The sequence below is a fragment of the Eriocheir sinensis genome, chromosome 51 (assembly GCF_024679095.1).
Source record: "Eriocheir sinensis breed Jianghai 21 chromosome 51, ASM2467909v1, whole genome shotgun sequence".
Lineage (NCBI taxonomy): Eukaryota > Metazoa > Arthropoda > Malacostraca > Decapoda > Varunidae > Eriocheir > Eriocheir sinensis.
Genome location: NC_066559.1, coordinates 8,956,719 through 8,974,361, shown reverse-complemented (window position 1 = coordinate 8,974,361; position 17,643 = coordinate 8,956,719). Strand labels below are relative to the sequence as shown.

Here is a 17,643-nt window from a genome sequence, read left to right as displayed (position 1 = left end):
ATTAATAAATGGGCATCATGACCGAATTTGTCTTTTGGCGAATAATAACAAATGGAGATAATAATTGGCTGATTGATCGATTCAGTCAGTGTCAGTCAAGTTAAGGTAAAAGGGAAGGGAAAGTAAGGTAAGGCTTATAATTGAGTGAGTGTAACGTACGGTAAGACTTAATTAGTGAGTCAATAAGTGAGTTAAAGGACATCGGGTATAAACTACTATAGCCGTATAAGGGAGTAGGAAAAGGAGAAGGAGAGGAAAGGGAAACAGAGGAAGCATTAGCAAGACTTAATATAGTGAGTCAATAAGTGAGTTAATTAAAGGACATCGGGGTATAAACTACTATACCCGTAAAAGGGAGTAGGAAAAGGGGAAGGAGAGGAAGGGGAAACAGAGGAGGCATCATCATCTCACCCTGCATCTTGAGTCTGGCCACGATGGCGTCCCTCTTGGCGGGGGTGAGGCCGTCGAAGGCGATGAAGGTGCCCCGGTCGCGTCCCCGGAGCCTGTGGATGTGCTGAGGGTACTGCTGCTGCAAGGTCTCGATACCCTGGGGAGGAGAACCATGTATGAGGAGGAGGAGGAATTAAGATGCTGTGAAAGGAAAGGGATGGAAGGAGGAGGAATTAAGATGCTGTGAAAGGAAAGGGATGGAAGGAGGAGGAATTAAGATGCTGTGAAAGGAAAGGGATGGAAGGAGGAGGAATTAAGATGCTGTGAAAGGAAAGGGATGGAAGGAGGAGGAATTAAGATGCTGTGAAAGGAAAGGGATGGAAGGAGGAGGATAATGATAGGGAAGGAAAGAAGGTTGTAAAAGGATAAGAAGAGGAGGAGGTGGATAGGGATAGGTGAGGATAGGGGAAGTAGGCTAGAGAAGGAGGAGGAATTAAGATGCTGTGATAGGAAAGGGATGGAAGGAGGAGGATAATGATAGGGAAGGAAAGAAGGTTGTAAAAGGATAAGAAGAGGAGGAGGAGGATAGGGATAGGCGAGGATAGGGGAAGTAGGCTAGAGAAGGAGGAATTAAGATGCTGTGATAGGAAAGGGATGGAAGGAGGAGGATAATGATAGGGAAGGAAAGAAGGTTGTAAAAGGATAAGAAGAGGAGGAGGAGGATAGGGATAGGTGAGGATAGGGGAAGTAGGCTAGAGAAGGAGGAGGAATTAAGATGCTGTGAAAGGAAAGGGATGGAAGGAGGAGGATAATGATAGGGAAGGAAAGAAGGTTGTAAAAGGATAAGAAGAGGAGGAGGAGGATAGGGATAGGTGAGGATAGGGGAAGTAGGCTAGAGAAGGAGGAGGAATTAAGATGCTGTGAAAGGAAAGGGATGGAAGGAGGAGGATAATGATAGGGAAGGAAAGAAGGTTGTAAAAGGATAAGAAGAGGAGGAGGAGGATAGTAATGAGGATAGGGATAGCTGAGGATAGGGGAAGTAGGCTAGAGAAGGAGGAAGATGCTGTGATAGGAACGGAGTAGAAGGAGGAGGATAATGATAGGGAAGGAAAGAAGGTTGTAAAAGGATAAGAATAGGAGGAGGAGGATAGTAACGAGGATAAGGGAGGTAGGATAGAGAACGAGGAGGAAGATGCTGTGATAGGAAAGGGATGGAAGGAGTAGGAGGAGAATGATAATGATAATGATAGGGAAGGAAAGAAGGGAGAGAAGAAGAGGAGGAAGAGGACAATAGCGATGATAAGGAAAGTAGAGGAGGATAGGGATTAGGGGAGAGGAGGCTGGGATAGAGTAGATGTAGAGAAGGAAAGGGAGAGAGGGAGGAGGAAGAGGAGGCTGTGATAAGCGAGGTGAAGAGAAAGGAAAGGGCAGGAGGAACAGAAAGAAGATGATATATATAAGACGAGGGGAAATGGAGACGGAGAAGGATGAGGCTATGATAGACAAATGTGAAGTTCGTTTGAGTGGGACCCGATCCTCTTCACAGCGTTGCCATATCACCCCCAAAACATCACTCTCTTGAATCTCTTCCTCCTCTTGATTTCACCTTAGTATCTAAAATAGTGTTTCAAATATTCTGTTCACATTAAAATAAGATCTGGCAGCGCTATGGCCAAGGGGGGAGGGGAGATATGAGTAATAATAACTAATAATAATAATAACTTTAGAATAAGAAGACAGACAACACATGCTATCCAAACAAATACACACACACACACATTCCACCTGCACACCACTCCTCACATATGTTCGTTCTTGTTATAGCATGACCTTACACACACACATTCACACACATGATCCTGGGAATATTACGCTCTTCCACTTTCACACACACACACACACACACACACACACACACACACACGTCCTTTCATCCTTACATCACACGTACAACTAATTTCAAAGTCAAAATCCTGTGCTTTCAATATGGAATAGTAGGCTATGGAAACACTTAAATGGCTATGGAAATAATCTAAAACACATACTACGCTATTTAAGGTTTACCAGCCGAATTAATTATCTTAGTCATAGGCTATATGGAGATTTTCTTAACATAAACGCATAGACATTTTTTTTGTTCGTTTTAACATCTTCTATTAGTATTCCAGACCCGTATAAGCAACCATTAACATAGCAGCAGTAGCATTTTCTTATTTTCTTAATCTATTGTACCTAGAAAATAATTTATAAGAGTGCCTATCTATAAGCTACGTAACGATCCTGACACAGACGTGGTAATGTACTACTTTTCTATATAATGGTTTACTAACGGAAGCAGCTCGATTAAAAAAAAAAAATGATAGCCTAAGCGGTGCTCCTGTCAATGAAAATAGATTTGAGTTATCTTCACTTATCTCCTGTGGTTCATCAATACTCTTAAAATAACTACTGCTTTTTATGTATACAGTATATACTTTGTGCTCATGTATTTCTGTGCTAACTTAAATTTTATCACGTTTCCCTAAGTTGTACCGGTAAGTCTAACCTGATAACTACCGTACCTAACCATATTCAGATTATCTATTTATTACTTATTTTCAGATTATCTATTTATCATTTATTTTATTATATTATTTACCACCATACCAGCACCACCTGTGAACTACTCATATAACTACTTCCGCCAAGTATATCAGACCAAACATTATCAGATTATTCGTTATTTATTTTCAGGTTATTTACTCGTTAACTTTGTATCACCTCCCTTTATACAGCAGCGCCATCAATAACGTACAAGTTCAACTACAAGCTCGCGCCAACCCGAGACCTCTACCGTAAGTTCCCTGCTGCTCTGTGTTTTTGCTCTTTTTTTCCTATTTAAACGTATTATTTAGCACCCACGACCAGCATGTGCTATTATTAACATGTCGTGCGTCACCCTTTTAACATTAGAACCTCTGAAAGAACTCCTAGACATGTTAATTTAGTGATAACAAGAGGATTTATATTTTGTTTACAGGGGAGAGAGAGAGAGAGAGAGAGAGAGAGAGAGAGAGAGAGAGAGAGAGAGAGAGTTAGTTTAGTTATTTATTCAGTAGTTTCTTTAGTATTAATTTTAATTTCATTCACTTTCATTAGTATATTTATTCATTGTTTATTAATAGTATTTATTTGAGAATTAATCAATGGGTAATTATCGTCTTTTTCCCGGGTTTTACGATTCTGTAAGGTTATGACGAAGGTCATAAGATACAAATAAAGGTATATATTTCCTTTATTGACGCTTAATCAATCCATATTTTTGGTGTTTTTTTCAAATTAACTATAAAAAAAAATAAGTCAGTGAAAGAGAAAAAATAACCCAGAAAATAGGAAGCGGGAATAAAGGAAATAAATACCCAGATGAAGACTTTTTCTCTTGGGTGTTTTTGCAGTGTCTAGAGCTCTTAAAGGGGGGGGGTAGGGGGGGGGGGTAGGATCGGGGAGGAAAGGGTTGCTTCAGGGATTCGATTGGTTCAGTTGTGTTCGAGTCGTGTTTCGAAACTGCTCCTACCTGTCTACTTATTCGTTTGGTTGCTTGTTTATATTAATGTTTGTTAAATGATTTGTTTCTGCATGTGGATTCGCTAGGAGCGCATCGTCTGTTTTTCTTATCTAGTGCATCTATTTTTTTTTTAATATCTATTATGGTTATTATTGTTAATTTCCTCATTCGTATTCTATCTAGTGTTAGGTAGTTATGAGGTGGATGGTATTTAGCAGTTAACTTATATTTATGAAGTGGCGCTTCAAATACAGTAGCCTACCGCGACCCAGTAGAATTGTTTACTTTATCTATTTGAGGTAGTGGTCCAAATAATAATAGGGTGCCGCGACAAGGCAGAATTTCCTTGTGTGTTTATGAAAAAGAGATGACTCAAATATCGTAGGCTACCGCGACAAGGTAGCATATCCCAATCTAATAATGGAGACTTAAATATATTAGGCAATCGCGAATGAGCAGAATTTAGCGATATATTAATTGAAATAGTGGATACTCAAATAGATTACGGCTGAGACAATACAAGAGGTAAGGAGCAAATAAACAGATGAATAAGCAAATACACAAATAAATGAATGAGAAAGGAAAACAAATAAACAAAATTAAATTGATAAATGTATAATGAAAAAGACGACAAACTAAATAACTAATTGGGCAGCAGGAGCAACACAAGCACTAGACTAGACCTGTAGGACGGAAACTATAATAATGTAATGAAACAGAAAAGCAAAGTGCGTGAATAACCAGAAGAGAGGATTGAGAGGGGGACATACGAAACGATACACAGCGATACAGGTCACAAGAAGAAGAAAAAGGAGGAGGAAGAGGGGAGCATCGACGCACCTTGTAGAGCACGCCGCCGACCTCGCGCACGTTGTCGAGTAGGCGATCCCGCTGTATGACCTTGATGACCTCGCTCAGCATGACTACCTTGGACGGGTCACCCATCCACGTGTTGTAGATGCGGTAACCTTGCTTGGGCCTGCCGGGGAGAGAGAGGGAGCGGTCAGGTGGAGGGAAGAAAGTGCTGGTCAGGTGGAGGGAAGAAACTTCGGGCAGTGGGGTTTGAGGGAGAGAAATGTGTCGATTAGTGGGGTTTGAGGCAGGGGCGTCCGCATGACTTTTTGAAGGGGTGACTTAGCAAATATGTTTTAGGTGTTATACATTTATACATCACATTTAATATTTTCATTAATTAACCGCTAGGCAATGGAATACACAGTAACCAATAACTGCAGCACCTGGTGTCCTGAGGTTCTGAAAATATTAATTCTGTTAAAATTTGCAAACGAGTGTGAACAAGAATATAACAGATTTCCAAGGAAGGGCAACTGACCCTCCTCACCCCTCTTCCGAAAGTCCATGGCTTGAGGGGGAGAAACGTTGTTCAGGGGGGTTTGAGGTAAAGTGTGTGTATTTACTAACGGTTCTAATTTGCAATAGACCTAGCAAACCCAAGGGCCCTCAAGCAGCGTTGCCAAATTATCGTACTCATCGCATTTCATTTTCGTAGTTGCTGACCGATAACTATAACAGCAAAGAACGAAAAACATCAATATTCAACAGTTTTAACACTAACTTTGATTTTCTCACGTTACTTGTGAAGGTACGAGAGTTTGAAGCATAAAAAATGATAAATGCGATATGTGGTTAATACGATAATTTGCCAACGCTGCCCGCAAGCCTCCCCTGAACCAGCGTGTACTTATTATAATAGCGGCTTTTATCTGTATTTGTTAATGAGCCTATAGCAAACCCACTGGCCCTAAAGCCTTCCCTGACCCCTTCGAGGCTCACCTGAACTCCTCCTTGAAGTAGTAGCCCCCGGTGAGCATCTTCTTGCTGAAGGTGACCACGTCCGGCGCCTCGGGCAGGTCGAAGTGTTCGTGGCACCACATCTTCCCCGTCGGGCCGCCGCCGGTCTGGACCTCGTCAATTAGCAGCCCCGCGCCCGTCTGTGGGTGTCGTTGGCATACTGGTTAGACTTGTTAGTGGCGGAACCTTTGTCTCAGGGGATGAAATTTGTGTTTTGACCTCCCTCTTTCCCATCTACAGTCCCCTTCCCACAATCACCCATCCACCCTCCTGCTGTTCTACCTCTTGCCCCTACCACCACCCACCCTCTTCCAGATCTACTCCCCCCTCCCCTCCCCCTTCCCACAATCACCCATCCACCCTTCTGCTGTTCTACCTCTTGCCCCTACCATACTCACCACCCACCCTCTTCCAAATCTACTCCCCCCTCCCCTCCCCCTTCCCCCCGTCACTCACCCTCTTCCAAATCTACTCCCCCCTCCCCTCCCCCTTCCCCCCGTCACTCACCCTCTTCCAAATCTACTCCCCCCTCCCCTCCCCCTTCCCCCCGTCACCCACCCTCTTGCCGATCTGCTGCAGCTCTTGGAAGAACTCGTTGGAGGCGTGGTTGTCGCCGCCCTCGGACTGGATGGGCTCCACCACGATGCCCGCCACTGGCTTGCCGCTCTTGTTGAACTTGTGGATCAGATCCTCCACCTGAAGATACGTGTGCAGGTGTTGAGTATTAGTGAGCATTAGCAAGATTGTCGTTATTTAGTATTATTAAAGGGGTGATTATGTATCATTATGGCGAGTATTATGGATTGGCACATGTGTTGCGTAGGTTAAAACGTATAAAAATCAGATACCTAACTGTTGATGTGAAAAATACAGACTGACAGAAATACAGATACAGACACAGACAGACAGGCAGACACACAGACAGACATAAAGAAACACATACAGGGAAAATATATAGAATGAAAATATGAATAACAAGACACACACACACACACACACACACACACACACACACGATCCCCCCTACACACTGATCCCCACCCCCACCACCCTCCCCTCCGACATACACGAACCATACCCAAAGCTCCATCACTTGAACTCTAAAAACAAATTCATTCAAGGAGGAAGGACACTATATAGCTAACAATGACCAGCCACGCGTCACGAGACCAGCGTGTGATCAGACCAGGGTGAATGAAGGACCTGACTTAACTTCCCTCAATCTTCTCTCCCCTCACCCACCCTTCAGTCTTCACCCGTTCCCTTGCCTCCATTTCCTTCCCTCCCCTTTCCCTCTCTCTCCCATTCCCAAACCCAACCTTTTCTCCCCTCACTCGTTCTCTTCTCCCCTCACCCATCCTTCAGTCTTCACCCGTTCCCTTGCCTCCAATTCCTTTCCTCCCCTTTCCCTCTCTCTCCCATCCCCAAACCCAACCTTTTCTCCCCTTACTCGTCCTCTTGCCTCCCTTCTCTCCCCTTTCCTTCTCTCTCCCATCCCCAAACCCAACCCTTTCTCCCCTCATTCATACCATCAGCCTCCCTTCCCTCCCCTTTCCCTCTCCCTCCCATCCCAAACTTAACCTTTCCTCCCCATACCTTTTCTCTCTTCCTACCTCCATGTTCCTCCCCAGCCACTCCCCGACCCCCCCCCCTAGAGCCTCACCTCCTCCAGGCAGCGGCGGTCCTCCTCCTGGTTCTCCCTTACGTGCTCCTCCAGCGGGTACTTGTAAATGGGGAAGTGGGCGATGGGCCAATCCAGTGAGGGGATGTCGAGCTTGTGGATAGGCTTGGAGTGGGTGGTGGCCAGGCACGCCATCGTCCGCCCATGGAAGGCGCCTGAGGAGAGGGAAAGAGGAGAGGGAAGGGTCATAAGGAGGAGGGGAAGGGTCTTAAGGGGAAAGGAAGGGTCGTAAGGGGAAAGGAAGGGTCATATTCTTAAACATTTCAGGACTTTCACACACCATGACTTCCCTTGACCCGACCTCCCTCTTCTCCCCTCCCCTTATCATCATACCATTCCCTCTCCTCCCCTCATCACACCCTTCCCTCCCCTCTTCTGACCTAACCGCCCTCTTCTCCCCTCCCCTCATCACACCCTTCCCTCCCCTCTTCTAACCTAACCTCCCTCTTCTCCCCTCCCCTCATCACACCCTTCCCTCCCCTCTTCTAACCTAACCTCCCTCTTCTCCCCTCCCCTCATCACACCCTTCCCTCCCCTCTTTTGACCTAACCGCCCTCTTCTCCCCTCCCCTCATCACACCATTCCCTCCCTTCCCTCCCCCCCTATGACCTAACCTCCCTCTTCTCCCCTCCCGTTATCATCACACCATTCCCATCCCTTCCCTCCTCATCTCTCACGTAACCGCCCTCTCCTCCTCTCCCCCACACCATTCCCTTCTTTAACTTCCCCAGACCTAGTCCTCCTCTTTTTCCTCTCCACACCCTACCCTTTCCTTCCCCTGACCTAATCGTCCTTCCCTTCCCCTCCATCCCTTTCCCTTCCCGGCCACACCCAATCTTCTCTCTTTGCATCCCACAGCCTCCCCTCCCTTTCCTACTATCCGTATACCCATTCCCTGCCTTCCATCCTTTTCACTTCCCTCGGCCACATCACCCTCAACCACCCCTCGCCACCCTTCCCCCCAGGCCTCACCTCTGAAGGACAGCAGGGAGAGGGGGGGACAGCCCGGGTCCTGGTTCACCATGCACGAGTCCATCTCCTCCGGCGTGAAGTCTGTCGAGCCGCCGCGCTGGTTGGTGCGGTACCGGATGTAGAGGGCCTTGAAGGCGTTCTCGTTGCTGCAGGACCCGCAGGACATCGTGCACAGGTGGCTCAGTCCCTTCGGCGCGATCTGGGACACGTTAGGTTAAGTTAGGCGAGAGTGAGGAAGCAAAAGGACGTCATCTCAACTCCTCTTCTCGCAACACTTCAGTTTAGACGTGTGGTTGGATCCCTTAATTCACCGCCCCTTGGAGCATGTTAGATTAGGCATGTAAGGTTGAGGAGGTAAGGAACGTCATCTCAACTCCTCTCCTCGCATCACTTCAGTTTAGACGTGTGGTTGGATCCCTTAATTCACCGCCCCTTGGAGCATGTTAGATTAGGCATGTAAGGTTGAGGAGGTAAGGAACGTCATCTGCACATCTTTACGAGACGATTCATTTTACAGAGGTCGAAGAAACATCGTATTTCTTTATCTGGCATTTCAGTTTAGACTCGTCGCTAGAGCTCTTGGTGGGCGTTTGAAACATTTTATCGTGGATGAGATAGTAAGATTCAGGAAGCAAAGAAACGTTATCTCAACTCCTTTATGAAACGTTTCAGTTTAGGAACGTGGTCTGAGTAGCTACTTTATCCGCCCTTTGAAGTTTGTTAAATTAGAATAGGAAAAGAATGTGAGGTCTAGGGGAAGAAACTTAAGGTCGAGGAAGCAAAGAAACGTTATCTAAACTCCTTTATGAGACGTTTCAGTTTAGGTACGTGGTCTGAGTAGCTATTTTATGCGCCCTTTGAAGTTTGTTAAATTAGAATAGGAAAAGAATGTGAAGTCTAGGGGAAGGAACTTAAGGTCGAGGAAGCAAAGAAACGTTATCTAAACTCCTTTATGAGACGTTTCAGTTTAGGAACGTGGTCTGAGTAGCTACTTTATGCGCCCTTTGAAGTTTGTTGAATTGGAATAGGAAAAGAATGTGAGGCCTAGGGGAAGAAACTTAAGGTCGAGGAAGCAAAGAAACGTTATCTAAACTCCTTTATGAGACGTTTCAGTTTAAGTACGTGGTCTTGAGTAGCTATTTTATGCGCCCTTTGAAGTTTGTTAAATTAGAATAGGAAAAGAATGTGAGGTCTAGGGGAAGAAACTTAAGGTCGAGGAAGCAAAGAAACAGGCTGTCGATATCTTTACGTGTCACTCCATTTCAGACACGCGGTTAGAGCTGCTCGGCGTCTCCTGAAACACGTTATTTGGGATCAGAATGCGAGGTCCAGAGGGCATTGAAACGTGCTCTCAGCTCCTCCACGCGGTTTTTCACTTTCGTTGCATAGGTAGTGTGTGAGAGAATGGCTTAGGAGAGGAAGACGAAAACCAGAAATAATGCAAAGAAATAACAGTCATAGCAGAAGTTAATGTGATGGGAGGAGGAGGTGGAGGAAGAGAGAAAATAAACCGCCCTCAAAATAAATCGTGAATCAAGAGAAAGAAGAATGGAGAAGGAGGGGGGGGGGGGGAGAGAGCCATGCGCTGTACACCTGTTGTTTTCTGCACACCTGCCTAATTTCCTTATTTGCACACCTGTACCATCCCCCTTCCCCCTCCACACACACACATCTATAAACACTATACATATCTGATCACCTTTTCCTAGCGGTTTGTTTTGATATACTTTTCCTGCTTTCTGTTCCCTCTATAGGAATGTAGGTTACGGATGTCGGGTCTATGAGGTATACTGCAGGAACGTCACCTCAACTCCTGTGCGTGACGATTGAGTTCAGACAAGTGGTTGAGTATATTCGGTGTGACCTCGGTAATGTTAGGTTAGGTTAGGTTAGGTTTAGTTAGGGTATGCGAGGTCGAAGAGGTATAAAGACCGTCATCTCAACTCCGGTACGTGACGATTCAGTTTAGACAAGTGGTTGAGTCTCTTCTGCTCGACTTGAAACATGTTAGGTTTGGTTAAGTTAGGTTAGGTTGGGTTGGGTTAGGTTGGGTTAGGTTAAAGATGTCGGATTCATTGGGTAAAGGAACGCCATCTCAACTCCTGAGCGTGACGATTCAGTTTAGACAAGTGGTTGAGTTTCTTCTGCTCGACCTGAAACATGTTAGGTTAGGTTAGGTTAGGTTAGGTTTGGTTAGGTTAGGTTAGGTTACAGATGTCGGGTTCACTGGGTAAAGGAACGCCATCCCAACTCCTGTGCGTGACGATTGAGTTCAGACAAGTGGTTGAATATATTCGGCGCGACCTGGATAATGTTAGGTTAGGTTACAGATATCAGGTCCATTGGGTACAGGAACGCCATCCCAACTCCTGTGCGTGACGATTGAGTTCAGACAAGTGGTTGAGTATCTTCGGCGCGACCTGGAACATGTTAGGTTGGGTTACAGATGTCAAGTCCATTGGGTACAGGAACGCTATCCCAACTCCTGTGCGTAACGATTGAGTTCAGAGAGGTGGTTGAATATCTTCGGCGGACCTTGATAATGTCAGGTCCATTAGGTATAGGCACGTCATCCCAACTCCTGTGTGTGACGATTGAGTTCAGACAAGTGGTTGAGTATCTTTGGCGGACCTTGATAATGTCAGGTCCATTAGGTATAGGCACATCATCCCAACTCCTGTGTGTGACGATTGAGTTCAGACAAGTGGTTGAGGATAATGTCAGGTCCCAACTCCTGTGCGTGACTGAGTTCAGACAAGTGGTTGAATATCTTCGGCGGACCTTGATAATGTCAGGTCCATAAGGTATAGGCACGTCATCCCAACTCCTGTGCGTGACTGAGTTCAGACAAGTGGTTGAATATCTTCGGCGGACCTTGATAATGTCAGGTCCATTAGGTATAGGCACATCATCCCAACTCCTGTGCGTAACGATTGAGTTCAGACAAGTGGTTGAGTATCTTTGGCGCGACCTGGAACATGTTAGGTTAGGTTAGGGGAAGAAACGTCCCGCGCATGCCTTGTTTCAGTTTGTAGACACGTGGTTGTAGGGAGCTCTTCGGCGTTCCCAAAAACATGTGAACTTCGAATCAGTGAAACAATGTAAGGTCCAGTTGAAGGAATGAGAAGTTTAGGAGGCAAATCAACGTTATGTGCACTATGTTTTAAGGAACGTTTTAGTTGAGACAATTACTTAGATCTCTTCGGCGACGTCTAAAACATTGTAAGGTTCAGTTGAAGGAATGAGAAGTTTAGGAGGCAAAGAAACGTTATATCCACTAAGTTTTAAGCAACGTTTCAGTTTAGAGAATTAGTTAGTTAGATCCCTTCGGCACCGTCCAAAACATTGTGAGGTTCAGTTAACGGAATTAGAAGTTTAAGAAGCAAAGAAACATTATTATTATTATTATTATTTTACATCTCCGCCTGTAGCCCCGGTAGGCTTTCTTCAAGGGCATGGTGGTCGGCGCAAGTCCGTCATGGCGCAGGCAATTTATTTATAGTGGCGCCAGTTATGCTTGGCTCATGCTGCCCCCCGGAACTCATTCTTGATTCACTGGACGGTTTCTTCTAGAGTCCGGGTTGATGGGTGGTCTTCTGGACAGCATGTGGGTAGTCTTAGGCCACTCGGCGGTGACTGAAAAATCCCAGGTGGTAGCGTGGGGATTTGAACCGACGTTGTCCATGGCGTGGAGAATGTGAGCCCAGCACGCTCACCACTCAGCCACCGCCTACCCACTAAATTTTAAGCAACGTTTCAGTTTAGACAATTAGATCTCTTCGGTGCCGTCTGAAACATGCTTCTCTGAGTTAGGATAAGAATGCAAAAGCTCCAGGAGGCATTGAAACGAGCTCTTGACTCCGCGCGACGTTTCAGTTTCAATGCAATGGTAGCGTATGAAGGAGCTATTACACTTGGCAAATTTTCAGTCAAACCACGATTTCCCCTGGCGTGGTGCTCATATTTCCGTGGTTTTCTGACGTGTCCACAATCTTCCAAAGCTACGGTAGATTTCACCGAAGGACGGCGGTATTACTCACCATCATCAGCAGCAGCAATAACAAGAAACAAATAGGAACCACGCTAGCGGAAATCGTGGTTTGGCTAAAGATCCACGGAAAATTTGCCCAGTGTAATAGCCCCTTAAGAGAGAACGACTTGATACAGAAAGGCGCGAGAACCAGAAATAATAAGAAAGAAGAAAAAAATCGCAGAACAGGAGTTAATATGGTAGGAGGAAGAGGAGAAAAATAAATCGTCCGCAAAATAAATCACGAATCAGGTTAAAGAAGGAAGGAAGGAGAGAGGGGAGGAGAGGCATGTGCTGTACACCTGCTGTTTATCCTGCACACCTACCTGATCTACACCTGCCTAAATCTGCACATCTGTATCCCCCCTTCCCTCCTCCCCCAACACACACACACTTACGCCATATATTATTTAGATTTTTAGTTTAGTTTAGTTTTGTATTATTTTTCATCATTAAATTTTCATATCTCCTTTTTTTTCTTCGCTTCCTCCTCTTCCCTCCTTTCCTTTCCTTCCGTCTTTTCTTCTTAATTCCTTCTTTTTTTTTCGCTTTTTCCTCCATTTTTTTCCTATCAGTTTGTTTTGATGTTTTTCTTTTATGTTGTTTTCTTTCTTTCTGTTCTCTTTATCGGAATGTGGCGTGTTGGGTCTTTTTTTTGTGTGTGCGTGCGTGTGTGTGTTCAGTCTTGGGTCTTTTTCCTTTAACTAAAAACACAACAAAAAATTATCATTCATTTCTGGTAGTTTCCTTGGTTTGACTTTTTTTTACACTCGTTTCTTTATGAGAGTAGCGTGCAGGGACGTGTGTGTGTGTGTGTGTGTGTGTGTGTGTGTGTGTGTGTGTGTGTGTGTGTGTGTGTGTGTGTGTGTGTGTGTGTGTGTACTAATTCCGCATAAAAACCTTACATATTTCTGAGAGAGAGATCTTTCGTAACTGTGCTTGGCGTGTGAGGAGCATCGATCAACCGCGACATTGTAATCTCAGAGGAGCCAAAACAACACCTGCTCGGCCCGCTCTTGTCGTTGTTATTATTATCATAGTAGTTGTAGTAGTAGTAGTAGTAGTAGGAGTAGTAGTAGTAGAGGGTCAGATAACGTTAGATAAGGGATAGCTATGTATATATGTTTGTGAATGGGGGGACTTTGGGTACTCGAAAATGAGTGTAAATACAACGTAAGGAAGAAGTGAATGAAAATAATAACACTAGAGGAGACATGGGAGGGAGAAAAAAAGACGAAGAAGAATATACCTGAAGAAGGGGACGAAGGAAAGAGCAAAGGGAAGGGGGAAGGGCAATCTTATCTGGGGAAGGAAAGAAAGGACAGAGGGCAGGGAAAGCTTGTCTGAACGAGGGATGAATAGAAGGGAAGGTCAACTGCAGGAAAGAGATATGAAGGGAAGGGGAAGGTCACCAGGAGGAAATAGAAATGAAGGGAAGGGGAAGGTCACATGGAGTAAAGAGGGATGAAGGGAAGGGGAAGGTCAACTGGAGGAGGGGGGGAAGGAAGGGATGGAGAGACGAGAGGATATATGCACTTGGAGGAAGAGAGGGGAGGAGGGAAGGAGAGGCTTATGTATATGAAGGGAAGGAAGGAAAGATATTGCCTGGAGGAGGGGATGAAGGAAGAGATGGAGGGACACGCTTGAAGAAAGGGAGGGAAGAAGAGGGGATAAAGGAAGAGATGAAGGAGGAGATAGAAAGACTGAAAAGCTAACGCAGAAGAAATGGATGACAGAAAAGTGAAAAAAAAATCTTATCTGTAGGAGGGGGTGAAGGAGGCCGTGAAGATACCTGAGGGAGGGGGGGAGGGAAGGGGGAGCTTACCTTCATGAGGGAGGATTGGAGCTGCTCAGGCCAGGCGGGGGAAGGGAAGGAGCCGAGGGCGGGACGGTTGATAAACACTTTCTGAAAATATAAATAAAAAAAGCACTTAAAACACGGAAAGATTGTGTGGGGAAAGGAATCTACACACACACACACACACACACACACACACACACACACACACACACACACACACACACACACACTTATTTTTCTCTATCTATCCATTTATCTATCTCAACCTCATTCTCTCTTTCCTCCTTTCTTCCTTCCTTTTTTTCTCATTCTCTCCCTTTCTCTCTTCCTCACTCTACCCTGTTATTTCTCTCTTCCTTTCATCATTTCATCTCTCATATTTTTCTTCGTTCTTTGCTCCCTCCCTCCTTTCCCTTCCTCCCTTCTTTCCTTCCTTCCTTCATCCTTAATTCCTTTTCTTTATCACTCCTTCCTTCTCCCTCCTTTCCTTTCTTCTTAGTTCCCCCTTTTTTTTTTGCTTCTTCCTCTCTTCTTTCCCTTTCTTGCTTCCTTCATTCTGAATTTCTCTTTTTTTTTACTCCTTCCTGTCTTAATTAATTCCTCTTTTCCGCTCCTTCCGTCCTCCTCCTGTTCCTTCTTTTTCTTCCTAATTTCTTGTTTGTTCCCTTCTAACACCACCACCATCACCACCACCACAACTATAACTACATAACTATACAACTACTACTAACTTCTACTACTACAGCCAGGTCAGGTTAGATTAGGTTAGGTTTGGTAAGGTTCCGTTAGATTAAGTTAGGTTCCGTTAGGTTAGGTTTGGTTAGGTTAGGTCAGGTCAGGTTAGGTTAGGTTTGGTCAGGTTACGTTAGGTTAAGTTAGGTTCCGTTAGGTTAGGTTAGGTCAGGTCAGGTTAGGTTAGGTTTGGTCAGGTTAAGTTAGGTTCCGTTAGGTTAGGTTTGGTTAGGTTAGGTCAGATTAGGTTAGGTTTGGTCAGGTTACGTTAGATTAAGTTAGGTTCCGTTAGGTTAGGTTAGGTTAGGTTTGGTCAGGTTACGTTAAGTTAGGTTACGTTAGGTTAGGTTTGGTTAGGTTAGGTCAGGTTTGGTCAGGTTACGCTAGGTTAAGTTAGGTTACGTTAGGTTAGGTTAGGTCAGATTAGGTTAGGATAGGTTTGGTCAGGTTACGTTAGATTAAGTTAGGTTCCGTTAGGTTAGGTTTGGTTAGATTTGGTCAGGTTATGTTAGGTTAGGTTTGGTTAGGTTAGGTCAGATTAGGTTAGGATAGATTTGGTCAGGTTATGTTAGGTTAAGTTAGGTTCCGTTAGGCTAGGTTTGGTTAGGTCAGGTTAGGTTAGGTATGATTAGATTAGATTAAGTTAGGTTACAACTACAACCATCACTAAAACCACTACCTTCACTCCCACCACCACCACTACGTCACTCACCACATTGCTCGGATCGTTGAGTAAGCGGATGAGGTCGGGGTGGTTGTAGCCTAGCGGGAGGGAGGAGATCTGCGTGAACACATCGAGGAGGGTGTTGCCGTCGGCGTCTACGAGGTAGTTGCCCAGCGAGCGCTCATAGTCGACGAAGAGCTGGACGGCGCCTGTCTCCTGCGGGGTCGAGAGAGAAGGGGTTGGTTAGGTTAGGTTAGGTTAGGTTAGGTTAGGTTTGGTTAGATTAGGTTAGGAAAGTGTGTGAGGGAGGATAGGTAGGAGAAAAGGAGGGAGAGGGTGAGAGATATGATGGGAAGGTTAGGAGAGAGAAGGGGTTGGTTAGGTTAGGTTAGGTTTGGTTAGATTTGATTAGGTTATGTTAGGAAAGTGTGTGAGGGAGGATAGGAAGGAGAAAAGGAGGGAGATAGTGAGACATGATGGAGAGAAGGAAGTACAGATGAAAAAAGAAAAAAAAGTAACAAAAAACGAAAAAAAAAATTAGACAGGATAAAAACGAAAGACAAACGAAACAACAACAACAAAAGCAACACCTAACCCCACACCTGCCCTCACCGATATCGCCGTGAGCTCCTTCAGGTGTTGGGCAGAGGCGGGCCCCGGGATGTCGGAGGTGAGGACCTTGGGCGCGGTGGGCTCGTTGGGGATCAGGGGCGCTGAGGACTCACGGGGTGCTGTCTGCTGGCCCCTCACACCGCCTGGGGGAAGGGAGAGGTGTGTGGTGAGAGGGGGGCGGGGGAGAAAGTTGGAAGGGGTGAAGTAGATGGAGGATGGAGGGAGAGGAGAGTGAGGATGAGGAGTTAAGAAGGAGGGAAAGGTGGGTAAGTGGAAAAAGGGGGGAAGGAGATGGATGGAAATGAGGTAGAAAAAGTGGAAGGAAGGAGATGAGGGTGTGGGGGGAAGGGGGAAGAAGGGAGAGGATAGGTGTGAGGTGAAGAAATGGGGGTGAAAGGGAGAAAGAAGAGGGGCTGAGGTGGAGATGGAGAGAAGAGGGATATGGGGTGAAATGGAGAAGGGGGAAGAGAGGGGAGGAAAGGGGAAGAAGAAAGGGGAGGGAGGGATTGAGGGGGTTAGGTTTAAATAGTGTATATGGAAGTAGAAAGGAAGGTTAGTAGGTAGGTGGGTAGATAAATAAGTAAGTAGATAAAGAGGAAGAGCACTAGTGAGGTAGGTAGGTAGGAAGAGGAGGGAGGAGAATATAAGTAGGTAGATTAGCTAGGTAAGTAGATAGGCGTGTAAGTAGCTTAACAGGTGAGTAGGTAGGGATGAAAAAAGTAAGGGAGGTAGAGAGAGAGAGGTAGGTCAAAAAAGATAAGGGAGGGAGAGAGAGGGGTAGGTAAAAAAAGATAAGGGAGGGAGAGAGAGAAGTGGGTCAAAAAAGATAAGGGAGGGAGAGAGAGAAAGATAGGTCAAAAAAGATAAGAGAGGGAGAGAGAGAAAGATAGGTAAAAAAAGATAAGGGAGAGAGAGACAGATAGGTCAAAAAAGATGAGGAAGAGAGAGAGAGAGAGAGGGATAGAGGTAGGTCGAAAAAGATGGAAGCAAATAAGTAGAAAAATAGATAGGGAGGAATTCTCCTATTAATATTACTAAAGTTTCAGACGCATGACCTTAATCTTCTAACACATAAACTATTTCTTTTTTACTGCCTTCGAGTCCCACTTAAAATTCCGACCTTCAGAGTGACAAGGTAATTAGTTGCCTGAGACTCGTTAGAAAAAATATAAAACTTCGTGCTGCACATTTTTTTTTCTTTCACCTCGTTATTAAAGAATCCATGATGCTTATGATGGAGAGATATAACATGTGTGTGGGGAGGGGGGTGGGGTTGTACAGTGTGTGTGTGTGTGTGTGTGTGTGTGTGTGTGTGTGTGTGTGTGTGTGTGTGTGTGTGTGTGTGTGTTGAAGAAAAAAATATAAAAAGCTATCTCATCAGTCTTCCACGTCTTAATTTTTCTTC

At 45.1% G+C, this 17,643-nt stretch overlaps 1 protein-coding gene across 2 annotated transcripts in view; it reads right to left on the bottom strand.

Moving 5' to 3' along the window:
* Window positions 1-17,643, bottom strand: part of LOC126982636 (4-aminobutyrate aminotransferase, mitochondrial-like) — a 64,195-nt gene that overhangs the window by 5,800 nt on the left and 40,752 nt on the right. For both annotated transcript variants that reach the window (XM_050834846.1, XM_050834845.1), the window contains exons 2-10: window positions 16,239-16,381; window positions 15,675-15,842; window positions 14,255-14,335; window positions 8,400-8,598; window positions 7,410-7,582; window positions 6,305-6,442; window positions 5,729-5,886; window positions 4,775-4,913; window positions 412-547 (exon numbers count right to left, since the gene is read on the bottom strand). In XM_050834846.1, coding sequence (XP_050690803.1) covers window positions 412-547; window positions 4,775-4,913; window positions 5,729-5,886; window positions 6,305-6,442; window positions 7,410-7,582; window positions 8,400-8,598; window positions 14,255-14,335; window positions 15,675-15,842; window positions 16,239-16,381 — 1,335 coding nt within the window. The remainder of the gene's footprint in view (window positions 1-411; window positions 548-4,774; window positions 4,914-5,728; window positions 5,887-6,304; window positions 6,443-7,409; window positions 7,583-8,399; window positions 8,599-14,254; window positions 14,336-15,674; window positions 15,843-16,238; window positions 16,382-17,643) is intronic.